Below are 22,560 nucleotides of genomic sequence, written 5' to 3'. Positions count from 1 at the left end.
AGCAAGCAAGCAAGCAAGCAAGCAAGCAAGCGTGTCCACACCTGAAAATAACTGCAGCATTCACAATGTTCTTAGAGAAGTTGCGGAGTTGTACTTGTCGTATTCGGCTACTTTAACCGCACAAAGATATAACCTCCAAAAAAAAAGCCGTCTGATACTTTATTTCTCAAAGTTCTGTCTTTATGCCGTTAGTTTAGGCACCCTTAAAGAGGTTGAACTTGAGAAAATGGGTAACGGGATGCGTTGCGCTTTTGCTTACCACTACGAAGGCTAAACCATCGCTACAGACTGAACGCAGAGTACACTGATCTGTGCGTTGCGCTGTCTCATTCTCAACAGCCCGATGGGAATTACTTCGTTTGTAAGCCAGCTGCTTGAAGGGCTTCCTCGCGAATGTCCGCCCACAAATGCATAAACGATGCTTTCTCTCCTTCGGCCCTAATCTTCCGCTCGAGGCGTTCAAGCTGGGAGGGCTTGAAGTAGTTCTTCCAGTCCCCTATCTGACCTTTCCTTACAATGCCGTACTTGCTAGAATCCCCGCCGTAGCCGTCCTTGCAGGTCATGTTATTCCTTGTCATCATCGCTTCCCACTCCTTGCTGCCCAAGTTCATCACTATGACATTCTTCATGCGGGATGCGGAAGAGCTGTCGAGAATTTGGTCGAGCAGGGCGTTATCTTCCCCTTCGAGAAGCCTTCCGTAGTGGTCGCCGAGAAAGTACGCGAGCTTCAGCACCGTAGCGCGGGGCTCTCTCTTCAGCTGCTCGTAGGTCAGAAAGTGCACGTTGGGCCTGTCCTTGAGGGCGTAGCCCGAAGCTACATGATCGAAGTAGGAGCCGTAGCCGAAGTCTTTGTCCAGAAAACACTCGAAGAACTCGTCGAACGTGCCATCCTCGAAACGGTAGATGCTGAGGTTGGTGACCATGTGTGACAGAGACACGCAGACGTCCCACGGATTTCGGGCAACGTACACGTACCTGCGTGAACAGCAACAGAGACGGTAGCCAAATGGCCGAGTTTCAGAAAGCTCACCGAGAGCGTACAATAACAGGCACATTTAAGTGGTTACATGCTAAGCAACATCGATGGGGCTGAAAAAACTATTCGGCACATAGATAAAGATATTCGGCGCATGAATATGCAAGACATTGGGCGCATAGATATATTAGACCAACTGAAATTCTCAGTTTTTTTTCTTAACTAGCTGGCATGGTTGCATAAGCTAAATAATACCATTCATTGCATCATGTCGTTGATGCGGCTATCTGAATTGGGAGCAATTCTGTTTCACAGGGTTTTCACTAAAGCCCTTTATCGATGTTGAATAGCGAAATATCTTTTCATAACAGCAGTGGCGTCGCCTTAGTAGCAATGACATACGGACGACACGATAATGCTCGGAATTCGAACAGCTAATGCTGCTCGTATTACCCAGAAAAAAAGTTGACATTTAAGGGCTCGTTCTTCTTTGTGAGACACAATAATAATGAGAACTAACAGACAATTATTCTCAGTTAGTTCTCATCAAGAAAAAAGTTGTCATGCATATAATTGCTATTACTTATGGAGTATGCGCTCAGTAATTGTTTGTCCAGTGCCAGGTTATTTCTGTATATAGCATTTTTATTCTTAATATGCTGAGTGCAACGCTATACCTAAGCTTCTACCGCCAGAAGTGTCACCTTGATCAAAATCTGTAGTCAGGCTTCAGCATAAAATAAAGTTTGCTTCACAAGGGAGCACAGAAAAATCGATGTTTCATTGGAGCTGTTCGTGTTCTTCTGAGCGACTTCTAGTTTGAATTATGGAAGAAAAAAAAACAGAGGGGATATTGAGATAAGGCTGCGTGCCTAACTTGGTGAGTAAAGCGGAAACACATCAATAAAAGGAGCAAAGAGAGAGGGGCGTACTCCTTGCGTACACCGACATTGCGTGTGTCGTATTTTTTCGCGTCAAGAGGGTAAAAGGTGGGGCGCATTCCGCTGAGTAACAAATTTCACAAGGGAGCAGCAGTTTAGGATGATAATTTCACGGTGCTCAGAACTGTTAGAAATTCTTAGATAAAAGGCTCAAGTCTCACTAGTTTTCCTTCTGTGCCTGACATGTCCGGACTGATTCAGGAGCTCTAATCCATGAATAGTTTATACCTATTGGCTGGAGGGTATTAAATTTTTGGATAAAATAGACTATATTTTCTTTCTCTCTCTCGGGAACCGGAAGTTTGTCTAAGGTGTGTAAAGCTTGAGCTCATCGTAGTTGTTGCTTGCCACATTAAAATGCCGGAAGCAGTGGCGCAGCATTTCAATGCGGCAGGTCAGAATTTCCATCTCAGTGAGGCTTCAACTTCAGCCAAGCGCTTATCTGCAGTTTCTGTATATAGCATTGAAAGTGGTGTAACTAATGGTCCAAATGCATTACCAGCTAATCGGTAATTAAATGCAGCACTCATCGCACATGCATAAATCTTTATGTAAACTAAATTCTATAGATCCGCAAAGTCTCCAGCAGGCTATGACCGGCACGACATTCAGACTCAAGTTGTTCGTCGTGGAATAACCAACAGCGTAACTAGTTGTTGCGCTGTTAGTTATTGGACGATGAATATCTACCAACTAGCCCAACTCGCGATTTTGACGCATGTTGTACGCCTGAAAGTTCGAAAGCATCTAGATTTGCCGGCTATTCAGCCTCCTTCATGCTAGCACAACTATGGCAAAGTAACCATCAGAGAGAGGGCTGCGCGACAAGGATAAAACGAAAAAGTGTCAGCCCAGCCCATGATTTCTGCATCACAGCGCGTGGTAGGTACTAGAACTCCCACTCTGCCGAAACTTCTACGGGAGTACAGCCAAACCAGTGCACATCGACTAAAAACACTCCAAACCAAGTATTATTAGTAATGTAGTTTTGGCCGACACATATAAGGAGGGAAAATGCGCAGAAAATCTCACAGAGAGCTTGCTTGTCATGGCTGTTTGTGTAACGTAATGAAGTGTTCGCGAAAAGATGGGGTAGCCCTAGTCTCGGGTGGCTGCGGCACTACTTGGGACTCGAGAAAACGGCCGACACTGGACAGACGCTCCAACTCGCGCACCACGTTCTCGAATCTCACTGCAGTGTCACAGTCGGTGGTGTCGCTCAGCATTGTAATACAATTTCATAATTATCTAGTTAGTCCTCTCACTGTTTACAATTCGATTGATCGCCAAGGCTTAAGGGACTAGGTTGAATAAATGAAAGATGTACACTGTTGATGATTGAATGTTTTTAAAAACTAATATATAACGCATATATATATATATTATACATATATATCCATTCTCATGGTGTGATGACCCGTGCGGTTCTATGCGCTTCTACCACGTGATATGAAATCTGGTAACGTGACTCCTCGACCAACAGGACACATTTATAAGATCTCTTTCCAAAGAAGTTTCAAACACTAGCGTGGATGTTTGGTGCCATTCTTGGTGGCCACAGAGAGCCTGGCTTCGAGTCTGGCTGAATCCCCGGTTTTATTTCCCAGTTTGCTGTCTGTTTAATTTATTGAGTTGAAGGCTATAAGAAGAGCCTTTCGGATCAGACTTGGTGACCGTAAGTTCCCTGTAGCGTGTCCCTCAGTGAAGCTCGCTTGGATACCACTTACCGGGGCAGTGCAGCGAAGCACTTCAGGCACTGAGCCACGCATTTCGCTGCAGTGTCAAGTCGTGTACTAACTCAAGGAGAACGAGGAGCAGGATGCTGTGGTTTGCAGGCGGATATAGCCTTGCAAGATACGGAGGCTATTGCCCCGCCCTTCTACTCACTTTGCTTCGTCGCTAAGCGTGTCAGGTTGGGGCGGCAGATGGGTTGCAAAGCATCGCAACGCCAACGTTGGCGTCCAGTCATCGAAGCCGACGTATTCCATCGGCCGCGTGTTCTTCGTGAAGTCGTCGTAAGTGTCCACGGCGTCTCCTTCTTTGAGAATCAGCTGAATTATGTACTGCACCCAATGCGTGCCGCTCTTTGGATACGACCATTGCACGAGGTCTCCCTTGCCGGCCTTGAAACTTAGTGCTTTCCTCACCAGGACGGGGTCCACGTTTGGGCATCTCGGAACGTCATCTATTATCCTGAAGAAGGGGCCTCGTTTCTCCATTGACTCTGAAAAGGCACACGTATGTTTGCTAAAAATATCATACAAGAAACTATGCAGTTTTTAGAATAAGGGAAACGTCATGATTTAGGGAAAGTGATGCGGTGTATTGAGTCATGTGTGCCAGATGTTTCCGAGCTGTCATGAATTTGAAGCATAGTGCATGTACGCTGTTCACTGCGAGACACTATTGTGCCTCGCAGCGATATTATTGAAATTTTTTGCCCGGCTTCGTTGCTTCAAATATTAGGTATTTAAATATGCCTAATTGAGCAAAACTCCAAAAATTAGCGTGACTTACTCCTTCAAATAGTAAGCAACATGCATTCGGTCGCGTCGTCGTGGAGTGCGTCGACATAGTTTTAAACTCTGGCTAGAGTTAGCCGGCCCACCATGTATACTCATTCACGCAAAAAAAAAGTGCTGGTATCTCATGTGGAGAAATGTGATGCGTTTGGCACCAGTATGTATTATACCGAAGCATTTCTATCATTGGTATCACAAAACCAGCACTATAACTCAACTTTTGCCTTAAACTGATACATACAGGTTATGCAATTTACACGACTGAGCCGATACACCTTACCGAATTGCTAATAAATACATCCTAGAAGTTTACTGGCAAAAAACGGCAGTAGCTTCACGAGACCCATGGTGCTTATTATTCAGATAAATGTGAACATTCGTCTTGGTACAAAGCTGCTAATTGTTTAACTTTGTTCTCGTAATATTACTGATTTTGCAGACTATGAAATTCTAAACCTTAAGAAATAATCTTGCTTGCATAACTGAGTCCACTTATTTCATATATAAGCAATAAGTATCAATTCCTGTGTCTCAGACTGGCAACATAGCTGGGCGCTTGGGTGTAGCGTGCAGTATACACACGGTGTTTCAAGAAATGTGTCCGAAAATCTTCGAAAATCAGGGAAATATTGCATTTCTCTGGTGCCTTCACAATTGCTTTTTCTGTAGCCGCAGGCATCTAATGAAAAAACTTAAATTAATTAACTTTTTTAATTACTGGAGTTAGGCGGTCATGTCAAATGAGAGAATTGAAGTCCTTCATTAGGATAACCCACTGCGGCTTTGAGATTTCGAAAAGCGGCCTCTAGTAATAATTGCGCAGTAGTGAAATTCAACCGAATTCAGCGGCGAAACCGAAACGCGGAGCAGCGCAACTGCCATATTCTTGTGAGACGTGCAGAATGAGCGAGCCTCGCTATATTCACCATCAACCGACTTCGTTGTGTGGGCGTGCGGGCTGTGCTTGCAGTTATAGCACGCATGGCGCACACACGTTAACGAACGCGGAAGAACTGCACCTCTATAATCGTCGTCTTGAACAGTGACGTCATTCTGGTCATCTGCGTGTTGCGCTCACCGGTGTTTTGGTTACGCCGTTGAATTTGGTTGAGCTTAATTACGCCGTAATAATTACTACAGGCCGCTTTTTCTATATCTCAAAGCTGCGATGGGTTCCTCGCATGAAAAACTTCAATTTTCCATTTTGACATAACCGCTAGTGCGCTAAATAAAAACTTATTTCATTTAAATTTCTTAATTACCCTCCGGAATGATGTATTTAGCCATCTTATGATACCTGCCGCTACAGGAAAAAGCAATCGTGAGGCCAGCGAGCAAATATCGCACTTTTTCATCTTTGAGTATTTTCGGAGGCGTTTGAAATACCTTTAATCGCCGTAAGTAACGCTTCTGTGCTAAGTATTCGATATAATCAGAAACGATTGTACCATGAACCATCTTACACGAGGCTAATGGCACAGTGATGCAGTCTCCATTTCTCGCTTATAAACGCCTTTCTAAGGTTTAATGAATTCTTTCATAAAGGGATTTGCCGATAAATGAGTGGTTCACACTAATAATAATATCTGGGGTTTAACGTCCCAAAACCACGATATGATTATGAGGGACGCCGTAGTGGAGGACTCCGGAAATTTCGACCACCTGGGGTTCTTTAACGTGCACCTAAATCTAAGTACACGGGCCTCAAACATTTTCGCCTCCATCGAAAATGCAGCCGCCGCGGCCGAGATTTGATCCCGCGACCTTCGGGTCAGCAGTCGAGCGCCGTAACCACTAGACCACCGTGGCGGGGCGTGGTTCACACGGCAGAATGTACTTTTTGTAGCGCCGCGCGCTAAATTTCGCTGGTCAGGAAGAAATTAGACTCATGTATACATCCTCAATGAATGACAAGCAACGTCAGGACCTTAAGTGTAACAACTGGTGCGTCGAGATTATCACGTGGTGTCATTACGAATGGGTCTGCAAAGGGGATGTTGGCTGCGAAGTGTAGGTGCACCAGCAAGCATTACGCCCATTTGCAACGGAGTGAAGACGCCTTCCGCATTGCCTGAACAATTACGAATATGCATAACACATTCGGAATGACATCAAACTCGTCGGTATTGTCGAACACGGTGATAAATCTAGCAAACATAGTAAGCGTTGCGGGCTCACTGCGATATCCGTATTTCGTGGCGATGTCGTCCGCCGCTGCCGGTGTAGTCGCCAGTGTCCGTCACTGCTATTCCAAGGAATCAGGAAAACACAAACTACTAGTTACCGCCCGGATTGAACTTGGGCTGTTTTGCGTGAGAGTGCGCTGCCTTACCAACTAGCCACGCCAGCGATCCGGAGCTGCTATGAAGAAAGACCCTTCAAACATGCCCTATAGTAAAAGAAGTAAGTTGCGTAACTTCATAGGTGTACAAGGTCGTCTACTCGCAAACAACTGGGCGTGCAGTCGCCGTGAGGCCTACTTTACAAATGTTCGTTGTGGACCAAGGAAATGACCTCGCCGTGTCGTCTGCTGCTGCGCCCCGCTCCCGGCGCTGAGAATTGTGTGTGTCGCTTCCGCGAAGACCAATTTCTCTTGTTTGCCATTATTCTGCCGCGGCCTTCTTCGTGCATTATGTTCATAAACAATAGCCTTCTCAGCGTGTCAGACTGCGCATCCTTCCAAGCCCCTATGTCGGCTCGCAAAGCACACGTGACTGTATTTAGATAAATGTGAGCATACTGAATCGATACTTTTTATGGTCAGTACATGGAATAAGCTTTCACAAACAGGTTACGATGGACTCTCAAGAGCTCGCTACTCCAGTTTACGTTGTGACAGGGTTGCGTGTTTCGCGCAGGGCTCGTAGTTTTGACAGCGGAGGAGTTTGTGTCGACCGTTAGTCCGTGCAGAGCGAACGGAAAACTATCATCATGAACCTGCGCAAGCTCTCTTCTTTCTCTTCGTCCTCTTCTTCATCTTCTCCTTCACTCCCAGAACACGTGCGCCCATTTGTCTGGCGTGAGATGCAATAACTCTGATGAGCGAGAGAACGAGCACACACAGAGAGAAAGAAAGAAATAGAGAAAATGAAAGAGAAGAAAGACTGCAAGAGATAGAAAGACAGAGAAAGAAATGTACAGAGAGACAAAGATATAGAAAGAGACGCAAAAAAGTAGACAAAAGGGTTAGCGAGAGAAAAAGAAAGAAAAGAGATGCAATCAAAGAAATAGAGAGAGAGAGAGAGGAGGAGGAATCCAGAGCAGGAGGGATATAGAGAAACAGGAAGAGAGAAAGAGCGAGAAAGAAAAAGAAATAGAGACAGAAACACAAATAAAAGGCACAAAAAGAGATAGAAAAGACAGAGAGAATATGAGAAAGAAATACAGGAAGAAAGAAATCACAGCATATTCACGGAGTGAATGACGATGAGTGGGCGAAGCTGCGGAGGTTCATCGGTAAACCGTGAATCTTCCGTGAATTCTGCCCAGTCCATCATCACCGACGTGAGATCAGGCGCGTTTATACTAAAGGTTCGATGAGAGTTATGACGACTTGCAGCTTACTTTAATTTTACATGTACGCTGTGAATTTTCATTGTTTAGAAAACCATTGCTTTAGAAAACATCTGGCGTCTTTCGTTAAGCAGCTGGTGTCTTTTCGTTTTGCTTTAGAAACATCTGGCGTTCTTTCGTTTTGCTTTTAGAAAACATCTGGCGTCTTTCGTTGGTTTATTTCATCAATCAACGGCGTTTTGAACAAAATTTTTATTGTTTGATCACGCACAGGAGAAATCTCACCAGGCACTACCTTGGAGGTAAACAATGGCTGCTAATGGAAATGAGAGACAGAAGAAGTCGGCTTTTAGCTAACACTTACACTTCTACTTCTACTAACGTTTCCTACTGGAACATGCCAATGGCTGCTAATGGGGAATGAGAGACAGAAGAATTCGGCTTTTAGTTAACGCGCACGCTGCGAGTTTTTTATTGGTCAACAACGCACAGGAGAAATCTCCCACCGGCACCACCTTGGAGGTCAAGATCTGGTACTAGCGTTACCACTGGTTACGCACTATGACGGGGATGAACGGGTGCCGCTTTAAGGAGCTTCGCCCCTAAAAAGAAAAACAAAGAGATTCAGGGCAGGCAGCCCAGCTTCGCACTTTCTTCAGCCTTGTCGCCACTTGTGCGAAGCTGCCTTATTTATTTATTATTTTTTTACTGCGTAAGCTGTTATGAGTTCACAACAAACTGGCCGTGAAGGTTTAGTGATTACGATGCTTCATTGTTGACACGCAGGTCACGGGAACATATCCAGGTCTTGGCGGCGACATTTCGATGGAGGTGAAATGCTAGAGGCCCGTGCGCATTTAGGCAGTGTTGTATGCGTTACCGAAAATAAGGAACTATATACGTTACTCGTTACGCTAAAGTACAAGGAACGCCTTACCGCCCTGCGTTACCCATTAAAAAAAGTTGACGCGTTATCGTTGTCGTTACCGAAAAAAAAGTAACGGACGTTACTTCTGCCGTTACATCATTGTCATAAATATTAAGCAGGGCGTCTTCACCTCAAGAACCTACGAAAGCAACTTTATGAAACTCCTATTCACACGTAACATTGAAGTTGTCGCCGAAAGAGAAGCTTTACCCGAAACACTGATTAAACGAGAACAATTTCCACAAATCTGCCATAGCTTCGCAGTACTGTAGGCGCTTAAAATTGCCTTTAGAGTTAAATGTGATGACTTCTAACTCGGTGGCACATGGGAAAGCTATTTTGCAGAATGGGTCGATAAACACAAAGTGAACGATTTCATCATCAACGCTCTCCGCAATGAAAACATCCCTGAACAAGCCAGCACTAATAGGACGGCGTGCTTCTACCTGTACACTCTTAAAAAAAAGGGTGTCTGTACTGACTACTTTTGGGTGGTAATCGCCTCGCTACACATATGATGACCTTTTGGGTTGTCAAACGACTCCCTTCGTTCTCCAGACCAACGACTCCCTTCTTCGCAAGCAGAGAGAGAGTATGTATTACTCCCAACGCAGGAGTCTACGCGACTACCTTTTATTTCCCTCTAGTACCTATAGGTAGTCAGGGTGACCCCTTTGCCATGGTAACGCTGACCCCCACTGGAGCGTTCCTTTGACTCCGTTGTCCTTAAGGACAGTGGTGTACATGACTCCCCTGGCAAGAGTCAGTGTGACCACTTCGTGGTACTCAATGAGACACTCTGCAACAAATAATGCGTTTATTTTTCTTCTTGGTCGATATTGATGAAACTTGCCGAGTTTAGGTTTACTTATGTGGCGATTTCAAATATGCTATTATCTGGAAGAAAACGCAGTTTTGACACAAAAATTTCATGTGTCTTGATGAGCAAGCCTTTCCAAACTTGGAGTTACAAAGTAAATCGACATATCGCTATAGTTAGGGGATGAAACTGTATGCAATAGTTTTAAAAGAGTTTACTGCGCTGTTCTGGCATAATGTTCATGAACCCACTAGCCCACATACGAACTCGCGTTTTAAACCCATTTGAGTTAAAAGTTACGTAATATTGAACTCTCGTGAGCGAATCACCAGCTAGACATACACTTACTGGTCAATGTTCAGCATACTATGACTGTTGTTAAGTGGGTTTAGGACATGCATTCTGGTTATGTTGCATACAGTTCCCATTTCATATTACTGTGATATGCTTACTTTGTAACTCGTGCAGGCCTAACATGGCACATGAAATGTTTGATATACTTAACACGACATATAATAGTAAAAAAATATTTGCATTTTCAAAATCAGCGTACAAATACACATAAACTAAACAAGTTTTATAGAGATTGATCAAGAATTTCAAAAGAACTTCAAATCAGAGCGAACACCATTAGGGTTTTTATCTGACAATCGACGAAAGTTGGTGCCGCTACCTCTTGTTACTCAACAAGGCACTTCCACCGGGTTTACTCAAACAGGAACACTGTGGTGGATGCATGACAGCCGCAACAAGTTTTTGTAGCAACTTTACAGTGCTGCACTCGATTCCTCTGGGGGAAATAAAATACTACTCGAAGTTTATATAGATGAGTCTCAGAACAATTTCCGCTCGCGTAAAACAACGAAAAATGTTGATTCTAGAAGAAAGTAAGCCATGCAACACGGAAACAGAAGAGATGCGGACAGCTGAAACGCTAGCGTTTGGTTTTTCTGTGTCTTTTCTCTTTCACGTCTGCATGCCTTCATCCTACAATGAATTCCTATAAACAAACTGAAATTTCTGCGATTCGTAAAATTATTCTCTGAATCGGTTTTAAACACTTCATGCCATTTCATACATGTTCACATTGTAATGACAACCTACTGTGTTATCAGTAAGCACCTAAACTATAGGCACAACATCCTGCGAATAATGCGTAGTCCTTAGCCACGTCACCACCATTGTTCAGCATTATATATATATATATATATATATATATATATATATATATATATATATATATATATATATATATATATATATATATATATATATATATATATATACATTTATATATATATATAGGCAGGCATCGTGGTGGAGTGGCCGTAGCGTTGCAAGTAGTCAAGTAGATCCTCCGTGAGAAGTCACAACGTTGTTTATTTCGGCGTTTCAGCCATAGTCTGGCCATCAGGCGGAAGCCAGAGCTGGCTGAAACGCCGAAATAAACAACGTTGTGACTTCTCACGGAGGATCTACTTGACTATATATATATATATATATATATATATATATATATATATATATATATATATATATATATATATATATATATATATATATATATGTGTGTGTGTGTGTGTGTGTGTGTGTGTGTGTTTGACATTTTCGAGCGCGCAAAAGAACAGGGACGAAAAACGACGCGGACACAGCGCTGACTTCCAACATATGCTTTATTTTCTACAGTGGTACATATATATATATATAGACAACAAAAAGCAACGCACGCAGGCGCATTGTACAGGAAGGCTTCATGTAAAACCACAAATAAGTATGCATGATAAGGAATCAAACAACCTGATGCCGGATTTTTTTCTTCTTTAAGAGATCAAGCGGTCATTCCTGACTACCACTATCGTCTAGTCACCCTGTGGGCCTTGCTTAGAAAGTCTAGTTCTTTTTTGGATAGGTCAATCGAAGGTGCACTAATGCACATGTCTCCCAAACTTGCAATCTTTGCCGCTTCAATTATCTCACGTGTTGTTTGTGCCTGGCTCCTTCCTGTCGCAGTGCACTGCGAATACATGGGTTCGCACCCACACTTCCTGCAGTGGAAAGCCAAATGTCCCACACTTCCAGTTTGCACGTTATTTGCGTGCTCACGCAGCCTGTCATTGGTACAACGTCCCGTCTGCCTTATTTATTTCTTGCAACAGGACAGCGGTAACTCATAAACATGTTGTTCTCACATTTACCAAAGATTTCTTTGTGCTTTTTTTGGCACCTGGGTTTTTCAGAACCACTGTAGGAGGCCTTGCACAGATTATCAAGCTTGTTTGGTGCTGAAAGGACGACTCTTACGTTGGCGTTGTTTCCTATCTTTGTCAGCCTATGTGAGACATCGTGAAGGTACGGTATGACGGCGCATTTCTGCTTGACAGGCTCCGTTTCAGGTGAAGCCTGCTCCTCACCCTCGCGAGCATGTTTGACAGTCTTGAGAGGACCCTCCGCCACAGATGTGACGACATACTGAGGAAACCCCGCCTTTTTCAGGCGGTCAGCTTGCGCCTGGAAACTACACGAACACTTGTGAGGACATGAGCGGCGAAGCGCATTCATTAGGGTTAATTTTGCAATACCCCTTTTACCTAGCTTGGAGTGGCCCGAAGAAAACGGCAGAAACGGCTTATTGGCCCTAGGCTCGTACGACCAGCAGACCTGGTCTCGCTCGAAGAACATTCGTATGTCAAGAAAACGCAAGACATTTCATGCGTGACTGCGAGCGGTTGCAGGAAACGCGTGAACAGATCAAGTACGTTTGAAGAATCATTGCCCAATTCGCCTGGGCTTGATTCTAGAAAGACAACGTAGTCGTCTACATATCTAAACACCTTCTTTACATTTGTGCCTGTTACTAGAAACTAGAAACAGAGCTAACAGGCACAAATGTAAAGAAGAACATACGAATGTTCTTCGAGCGAGACCAGGTCTGCTGGTCGTACGAGCCTAGGGCCAATAAGCCGCTTCTGCCGTTTTCTTCAGGCCACTCCAAGCTAGTTAAAAGGGGTAATGCAAAGTGTAAAGTGATGGAACACGTGATTTATAGCAGCATCATGGCTCACCTTGTTAGCAATAACCTTCTTCATCCTAGTCAGCATGGGTTCCGGCAGGGTTTTTCTTGTACGACACAACTGGTGGAATTCACTCATGAGCTTGCTTTAGCTGTCGACAAGAGCCAAATTGTTGACTGTATATTTCTGGATTTTAGAAAAGCCTTTGACGTTGTTACGCATAGTCTCCTGGTTGCTAAACTGCGACACTACAAGTTAGATACCAAGGTTATTGAGTGGATATCTGAGTATCTTCGATCAAGACAGATGTGTGTGGCTCTGAACGGTTGTTCCTTTAAATATGTTTCTGTAACCTCTGGTGTACCACAGGGGTCAGTTTTAGGACCCCTTTTGTTTTTGTTATTCATTAACGACATCACTTCGGGTATCACATCATCATTTAGAATGTTTGCAGACGATTGTGTGGTATATAGGGTCATCAGTAGCGATTCGGACAAACAAGCACTGCAAAACGATTTGAATTTGATTGCCACATGGTGTGAAAGATGGAAAATGTCATTGAATGTGAAAAAAAGTGTCCACGTCACCTTTACTAGGAAGACCTCACATTGCAGCAATCGTTACACAGTTAATAATGCCACTCTTCAAGAAGTCATGGAATATAAATATTTAGGTGTATTTTTCACTGCTGATCTGAGGTGGAACAGACACTGCACTCATGTCAGGAACAAGGCTATAGGAGCACTGAACTTTCTGAAACGTAACTTCAGTTGCTTGCCACAGAAACTCAGAGAGCAGTTGTATTTTACACATGTCCGCAGTATACTCGACTATGCGTGCGTCTGTTGGGACCCCTATACAAAGGAACTCATTACTAAACTTGAAAAAGTGCAGAATAGAGCAGTCCGTTTTGTCATTGGCAATTATGAAAAAATGCTTAGTATGACGGAAAGCAAAAAAATATTGAATTGGCCTCTTCTGGAACATCGTCGTCGTAACTTCAGATTAAAATTTTTCCATAGTATTTACCATTCTAAAACAGGGATAAACAGGCAATTGTATTTTCAGCCACCCAGCTATGTTTCTCAACGAAGAGACCATCAGCTTAAGATACGTGAGATACCTTTTAAGGGTGACGCTTTTTGCTACTCTTTCTTTGTTCGTACGATACGAGACTGGAACGCCCTGCCAACTGAAACTGTCTGTATTTATTCAAATGACGTTTTTTTCCATGCTTTATGAATGTATTGTTATGTGCTTATTTATATGTAATGTACCCTCCCTGCTGTAATGCCTCTTGGCGAAGCAGGTACTTAATAAAAAAAAAGAAAAGTGTTCGTGTAGTTTCCAGGCGCAAGCTGACCGCCTGAAAAAGGCGGGGTTTCCTCAGTATGTCTTCACATCTGTGGCGGAGGGTCTTCTCAAGACTGTCAAACATGCTCGCGAGGGTGAGGAGCAGGCTTCACCTGAAACGGAGCCTGTCAAGCAGAAATGCGCCGTCATACCGTACCTTCACGATGTCTCACATAGGCTGAAAAAGATAGGAAACAACGCCAACGTAAGAGTCGTCCTTTCAGCACCAAACAAGCTTTATAATCTGTGCAAGGCCTCCTACAGTGGTTCTGAAAAACCCAGGTGCCCAAAAAAGCACAAAGAAAGCTTTGTTAAATGTGAGAACAACATCGTTTATGAGTTACCGCTGTCCTGTGGCAAGAAATACATAAGGCAGACGGGACGGTGTGCCAATGACAGGCTGCGTGAGCACGCAAATAACGTGCAAACTGGAAGTGTGGGACATTTGGCTTTCCACTGCAGGAAGTGTGGGTGCGATCCCATGTATTCGCAGTGCACTGCGACAGGAAGGAGCCAGGCACAAACAACGCGTGAGATAATTGAAGCGGCGAAGATTGCAAGTTTGGGAGACATGTGCATTAGTGCACCTTCGATTGACCTATCCAAAAAAGAACTAGACTTTCTAAGCAAGGCCCACAGAATGACTAGACGATAGTGGTAGTCAGGAATGACCGCTTGATCTCTTAAAGAAGAAAAAAATCCGGTATCAGGTTGTTTGATTGCTTATCATGCATACTTATTTGTGGTTTTACATGAAGCCTTCCTGTACAATGCGCCTGCGTGCGCTGCTTTTTGTTGTCTATATATATATATATATATATATATCTATATATATATATATATATATATATATATATATATATATATATATATATATATATATATATATATATATATACCACTGTAGAAAATAAAGCATATGTTGGAAGTCAGCGCTGTGTCCGCGTCGTTTTTCGTCCCTGTTCTTTTGCGCGCTCAAAAAGTCAAACATGAATTACCAACTTGCCCATGCCTACGCTATCTCAATATATGTGTGTGTGTGTGTGTGTGTGTGTGTGTGTGTGTGTGTGTGTGTGTGTGTGTGTGTGTGTGTGTGTGTGTGTGTGTGTGTGTGTGTGTGTGTGTGTGTGTGTGTGTGTGTGTGTGTGTGTGTGTGTGTGTGTGTGTGTGTGCGCGCGTGTGTGTCATTCCATGCGAAGTGTCCCAGACGTGGCGCTCGCACATCACAGATTTTGCTGATAAAATTTGTGCCTTTTTCCTGTGCCACATGGAGTATTGTGGCAAAACACTTTTGCTCGAAAAAAATTTTGACAATCATGGCACCACCTCGAAATTCGCTTCTATTTATTAAACTGTACCTAATAGAAAAATGTGTATAAAATCTATTTTTGTGTGTTGAGCTACGAAACCGCGCTTGCGCTATCGCAGAGGTTCTGTTTAGTTGTCCCATTCATTATTTCCGATTTTTTTTTGTGTTTCACTACCAGCTACGTAGCTTCAAAAACTACAAAAATCTTCAAAGTTCGTGAATTTTTCTTGAGCTATTTGCAACTCACCCTAACCAATATTAGTCATAGCCTGATTTCCAGGACAGTGTATTTTAGTACAGAAATGTTTAGGGGTAAAATAGACTTCAAATCTTTACGAAAAAATTGTGATATTTGAGAAAATGTACGATTTGTGACATATTTGACCGTATTTTTCATACTGATGCGGTCAAAGTAAAAATCCTCGTCATGTGGCGTTTGATAGAAGACTTCATCGTTAAGTAGCGAAGAAAGTCTAATCAAATAATTTTTTTTTGTTTTAAGGAAGAAAATAATTTTTGAATTTGGCCCTCCGATCGCGCAGTGCATTTCATTTTGCTGCCACTTCGCCGCAAAGCACGTGGTCGCCCTTACAGCTGACACTCGTCACAGGCAGCGGCCAGATGCGAGATGTATGTCAGCGGCTCGTGAGTGGTCGGAAAGTCTTGTCACGCTGTCAGGGCGACGAGTAATGAATTTGCGTTACAATGAGCATTTGCTAGGCGGGCCCAATGGGAAGTATGGACGCCCGAGAGCAGCATGTGGAGTCGTTGGCACAATGTCCTAGAGGGACGTCTGCACAACTAGCATACACATACTGAAAGAAATAATGCACACTGTACACACTTCTTTCTCAGGGTATACGTGTTGTACAGACGGCCTCTAGCACATTGTGCCAACGACGCCATAGGCTGCTCTCGGGCGTCCATACTTCTCATTGGGCCCGCCAAGCAAGCTCACATTGTAACGCGAATTCATTACTCGTCGCCCTGACATCAACGTGACAAGACTTTCGACCACTCACGAGCCACTGGCATACATCTCGCATCTGGCCGTTGCCTGTGACGAATGTCAGCTGCAAGGGCTACCACGTGCTTTGCGGCGAAGTGGCAACAAAATGAAATGCACTGCGCGTTCGGAGGGCCAAATTCAAAAATAATTTTCTTCCTTAAAACAAAAAAATGATTTGATAAGACTTTTTTCGTTACTTAACGATGAAGTCTTTTATCAAACGCCACATGACGAGGATTTTTACTTTGACCGCATCAGTATGAAAAATATGGTCAAACATGCAAGAAATCGTACATTTTCTCTAATTTCACAATTTTTTTTCGGTAAGATTTGAGGTCTATTTTACCCCTAAACATTTCTGTACTAAAATACACTTTCCTGGAGATCAGGCTGTTATTAATATTGGTTAGGGTGAGTTCCAGATAGCTCAAGAAAAATTCACGAACTTTGAAAATTTTTGTAGTTTTTGAAGTACGTAGCTGGTAGTGAAACACAAAAATTCGGAAATAATGAATGGGACAACTAAACAGAACCTCTGCGATAGCGCAAGCGCAGTTTAGAAGCTCAACACACAAAAGTAGATTTTGTACACATTTTTCTATTAGGTACAGTTTAATAAATAGAAGCGAAATTCGAGGGGTGCCAGGACCGTCAAAAATTTTTTCGAGCAAGAATGTTTAGCCACAATACTCCATGTGGCACAGGAAAAAGGCACAAATTTTATCAGCAAAATCTGCGATGTGCGAGCGCCACGTCTGGGACACTTGGCATGGAATGACCTTTAAATATAAGAGGTACAGAAAGATCACGGAGGTCCTGATACTGTAGGAATGCATTTGACACATGACGTACGTTTTAGCACTATGCTAATGCTAAAACGTACGTCGTGTGTCAAGTACCTTATATATATAAGGTATGATATATATAAATATATATATTTCGCGGTGGTATGGAGAGTTCTGTACAGAACTGAAATGCAGAAACACCGTCCAGAAATACAGCGAGACACATTACTGTCAGAATGAGTGAGATATGAAAAGCAATAGTTTCGCTAACATCGTTCATTACTTTCAAATGCGGCAATATACTAGACCTGGCATAAACATTAGCATAGCCAGCAGTCAGGTTTTATGAATAGGAATCAATGGCCAGCCATCAAGCACTTCTTTGCGAGATCCATTACATATTTTATGTGGCATACAGCGCAAAACATGCAACATGTGTAGTTCTCATGTAGTACAGTATTCTCATGTAATCATCTGAGATACAGGACCCCAACAGGTGACACAGCTTGCGTGCATGAGCTTGGCAGTGTCGTGTTCCCAGACCATGTCAGGGTCAGGTGGCATTCTGACGAAAAGGACAGCAGGTTGCACTGATTCGAGACCACTCACGGCCAGACCTTAAGCGTGGCTATTCCGAATTCTTGGACAGGTCTTGACTACCTCGAGACACGAAGTTTCCAAGGAGGCTTCCTGGTCAAATGCAGCTGTAGAGCTTCAATGTGCAGTCTTGAAGCAACCTGAAATAGTCAAGTGCATAAAAATAAACACATGATGACAGACAGATCAATCACCTTTTAATCTGACAAGGGCAGCGCTCACACACCAGATTCCATGAAGTGTCATGGCAATGAACAAAACCAGGGATACTCATTAACTTTGCTGTACTTTGAGGGTCTGTTACTCCCTTAGCCAGCTGCAACTGTTTCCGCTGCATGACCTCCGTACAATTAGAAGGATGTTTTTTTAGAGAACGCATATTTCTTATCAAAATTTTATAATAGTCACGCTCAAGATGTTTTCGCGCACACACTCTATGTCAAGAAGGAAATAGTTTGCTGCAACTAAATTGGCAATGAAGAGATTAATTAACAAAAACTCATTAACTTTTAATTCCTGACCTGGAGGTAGTTGTTTATATTAGAAAGTTGTATCGCGTGCCAATTTATGGCATACACATTTTTTTTAATCGCGAAAGTTACACGTAATTCGTGATATTCGTCCTTGAATTTCAAGGACGAAATTGAAACTGATAGCGCCTGACGCGCAGGAAACGTCGCTTCTCTGTTACGTAAGCTCGGAGCTACACGTGAAAAGAAGGTGATGATAGTTTAATGAAGGTGGGCCGAAGCAGAATGTGATCAGGAAAATCTGCAAGCATTCAGAAATACACCAGTAAACAGCTTATTATTTCGGTGCGATGTGTGGTACTTATCTGTAAACATAGAGAGAAAAGGTTGATATTACTACCATTTCGGATGCGCGCATCTCGAAAGAAACAAATGAGCACCAAACGCCACATGCAAAGGTAAGGCGATCCGCTGACGCAAGTTAGATGACTTGCCAGTTTTCACGAAAAGGTACGACCACGACGCGCCTTCATTCAAATTTCGTCACTCCCTTGTCGCGGGCAGCTGCGGTCTGACGTAACAGAAAAACCGCATTTTCTGTCTGCCGGACACAATCAGATTTGATTTAGCCGTTGAAATTTCACGATAAATATCTCGAGTTACGTAAAACTTTCATGATTTCTGAAAAATGGGTATATCATAAAGTGGCAAGCACTACAAATTTCTAATATAAACAACTGCCCTCAAGTCAATAAATAAAAATTAGTTAACGGTTTTTGTTAATTAGTCCCGTCAACGAATTTTTTGTTGCGGCAGAATATTTCCGCCTCGAACTAGAGTACTACTGGAGCGTGACTGTCATAGAATTTTTTTATAAAAGATATGTACTGTCTGAAAAAAAATCACCCTGTATAGCATGGCAGAAGTATTTTAATAATAATAATAATTGTTGGGGTTTGACGTCCCAAAACCACGATAAGATTATGAGAGACGCCGTAGTGGAGGGCTTCGGAAGTTTCGACCACCTGGAGTTCTTTAACGTGCACCTAAATCTAAGCACACGGGTCTAAACCATTTTCGCCTCCATCGAAAATGCGGCCGCGGCGGCCAGGATTCGATCCCGCAACCTGCGGGTCAGCAGTAGAGCACCATAACCACTAGACTAGCAGTATTTTAACGAAGACCTGTACGTCGCAGGATCGAGTCCCGGCCTCGGCGGCTGCATTTTCGTTGGAGGCGAAAATGTTTGAGGCCCGTGTACTTAGATTTAGCTGCACATTAAAGAACCCCAGGTAGTCGAAATTTCCAGAGCCCTCTACTACGGCGTCTCTCAATCATATCGTGGTTTTGGGATGTTAAACGCCAAATGTTATTATTAGTTTAACGAAGAAAACGGCAAAATGTGTATACAGCTACACGAAATATGGCGTATGTACGACAAGACTAGGCTTGCCTTCACTGCCTTCTTTCTGTCGCATCATTGTGAGCGTGCCCTTCTAGTGCCTGGCTTCAGAACAGCTGCACGAAGGTGCAGCTATTCTAAAGGCCTAATGTGCCATTTTTTTCTTCAGATCTATATCAACAGGCAAAGGTCTCGTTTTTCCGTTTGTCTGGAAGGACAACCCACCAGCCAGCGTTGACCAGTATAGAGGGTTGGGAGCAAACTCGGGCAAACTGTGCAGCACAAACATCACCTCAAACCTCAAACAACTGAGGTGATGAGAAGCGGTCAAACAAAAAGGTACAGTGCTGAAGTGACTTATATACATATTAAAAACAACAGCTGGTTATGGCACTAAATTGGGACAATTAAGGTGCATTGTAAAAGAATGTCAAATGAGGCACCCTGCTGTAAAAAGTGCTAAATATTCATTGCAGACTATGGCGAATAGAATTCAAATAGGATACAGCGAGTGTTTCGAGGTATAATGACGAAGTAATAATTGCTAGAGATTTATGAGCGAAAAGCACAATGCGATTAAGCGGTGCTACATAGTGGGAGATCACGGATTAATTTCAACTACCTGGAGTTCTTCAACGTGCACAAATCAGAGGGCATGGGAGTTTCTGTATCTCGCCCCCTTCTAAATGCAGCTGCCGGGGTCAGGAATAGAACCCGCGTCCTTGGGCTTCGCAGCGTAACGCTTCCAAGTCCATTTTAAAGGATTTTTGTCCACTGCCCACAACATCACTGTAGACTGTATCTTTGTGTTGAAAATAATAACGTACTGAACCACGGCTGGTATAACAAAGGCATACAATATCCACGCAACACAGCGTTTGAGCAGTATGTTTACTGCCATTATTACTAGCCGGTGTTGTGTTTACTATTAGGTACTAGCACCACACCACATTAGACAAAGCAAGTATCACAGGAGGATGAGGTTATGCTCGTATGCAGTTTGTGGACAAAAAAAAAAAAAACTACAACTTTGAAGTGAACTCACATTTACCTTTGTTGCATGATAATTTTTAGCATCATAAGATCAAGTCACCACTGTTTCAATTAAATGAAACCGTGTTACAAAAGCTATTGCATCAAAGTTTTATAGCAGTTACGCACGCACGCACGCACGGACGCACGCACGCACGCACGCACGCACACACACACAAACAAACAAACAAACACGGCGAGAAGTTCGAATATGCAGCGAATAAATACGTATTAAACGTGTTTCAACGTCTGGGTAGCAAAGGAAAGAAACACTAAATTATAGAGTTTCACGAGCCAAAATCATGATCTGGATATCAGGCATGTTCGGGCCGGGTGCATTAGATTGATTTTGATCAGCTGATCTTACTTACCCTTCAAATATATATCGGTGCAACGTTGCTCTACGTGTCACCACACTCGACTTGAAACCGAGATTTTCAACTCGCAATTTCATGTTTTTCTGGCATGTATGGAATAAGGAAACACGATATTGGCGCGCACCACTCCGTTTTACCCGCTACTGGATAGTCCAGTGCGGTTTTCGTCGTTGCCAAGCCATTGAAACACGATAGCAAAATCCGTGCAACTGGAACCATCAGAAAGACAAGTGGCAAAGCTACGTGTGAAGCGAATAAAAGAGTTGTAGGCAGAAGCGGCAGAACTCACCTGAAATCTATAACGACAGTAGGAGCGTCGTCCACAGGCTTCGTCTGTCGGTGCCACTGGGATCCGTCATGCGCTGCCATCTTGCTCAGGCAAGTTCACGACGAAACGAAGCTTACTGCAGGGACTTCTCCGTCCGGAGGCTGCTTTTCCCAAACACTGAGTGACACTGCTTCAGCCAGTCACGGCAAGCGTGAGCCGACGACACGATACTACGCCACGAATGCATAACACGGAAGGAAAGTCACGCAAAACGATCAGCCAGACACGGCAAGAGCGAGCCGACGATACGATACTACGCCACGAATGCATAGCACGAAGAAAGCCACGCAAAACAATTACTTGCAATCACGCCTGACGACACAGATTATTCTGGCGGACTAAAGAACGACCACAACGAGACGTATCACGAACAATGCCATTGCCGTCTAACGACGCCAGGCCAAAATGGCTGTCTCGTATTGATGGCTTCGGCTTTGGATTAAAGTAGCCTCCACGAACGCCTACATGGTTTCGGTTTTGTTTTGGTGCAGTAGAAACACATCCAGTGCATAGCTAAAGCTCTATTGAATAATATCAGGGTGGAGGAGGCGAAGCGTGCCCTGTGTGTGTCTGTAAGGGCTGTACGGTGGGAGGGGGCGCAGGTGAACGTGCATCCCCTGCTCTAGGGGCTAGGGAGAGTGCGGTGAGGCCGTGTGTGCGTGCCTAGCTGTGCTCAACGTTTGCTGAGCGATTTGGTGGCCCGCGCGGATTATCGTGAAGATATAGTTTAGCTGTGGCGTGTAGAAATGATGCCACGCGCGCTATAATTCTGGTAGTATTGTCGCTCTTCAGGAGACGCGGTAAAGCGTCGCCTTGATAACCGGTCTGCGCGTTATCATGCCAGCTTTGCGGCACATGTTTTACGGCCGTCGAGTTAGATGTGTTCCCGATCGCCAGTGAGTTCACACCATGCACGTCCATTTCACTAATAAATGTATGTTTTCTGCCATACATGCTGTCGTAGGAATCTACAAACCTCGCTTGCAAACGTGCGAAGATTCGCAAATTTGTCAGCGCTGCCATTGTTAAACATTGTCATAACTCTCATGTTTCGCTTGGGGGCAAGATTTTTTAAGAACCCTGTTTACTTGTAGACGTTTTCGAAGCGCCGTTTTCAGCAATATCGTAACTGAAGCCATAACACAATACGTGCGTAATTCCACATTTTACGAATCCATTTTATATAT

The 22,560-nt window shown here is 43.6% G+C and overlaps 1 protein-coding gene across 2 annotated transcripts in view; it reads right to left on the bottom strand.

Annotated features, from left to right (window-relative positions):
* LOC119390747 (sulfotransferase 1C2A) overlaps nucleotides 1-22,560 on the bottom strand; it is a 26,062-nt gene continuing 3,502 nt past the window's right edge. Inside the window, exons 2-4 of one of the 2 annotated variants that reach the window (XM_037658438.2) lie at nucleotides 6,618-6,681; nucleotides 3,805-4,141; nucleotides 1-975 (exon numbers count right to left, since the gene is read on the bottom strand). In XM_037658438.2, coding sequence (XP_037514366.1) covers nucleotides 351-975; nucleotides 3,805-4,136 — 957 coding nt within the window. In that variant the 5' untranslated portion in view covers nucleotides 4,137-4,141; nucleotides 6,618-6,681 and the 3' untranslated portion in view covers nucleotides 1-350. Of the gene's footprint in view, nucleotides 976-3,804; nucleotides 4,142-6,617; nucleotides 6,834-22,560 lie in introns of those variants that run through there. The other variant, XM_037658439.2, reaches the window with a different exon arrangement.

The sequence above is a fragment of the Rhipicephalus sanguineus genome, chromosome 4, assembly GCF_013339695.2.
Source record: "Rhipicephalus sanguineus isolate Rsan-2018 chromosome 4, BIME_Rsan_1.4, whole genome shotgun sequence".
NCBI classification, from domain to species: Eukaryota; Metazoa; Arthropoda; class Arachnida; order Ixodida; family Ixodidae; genus Rhipicephalus; species Rhipicephalus sanguineus.
This window is presented reverse-complemented; position numbering and strand designations above follow the sequence as displayed.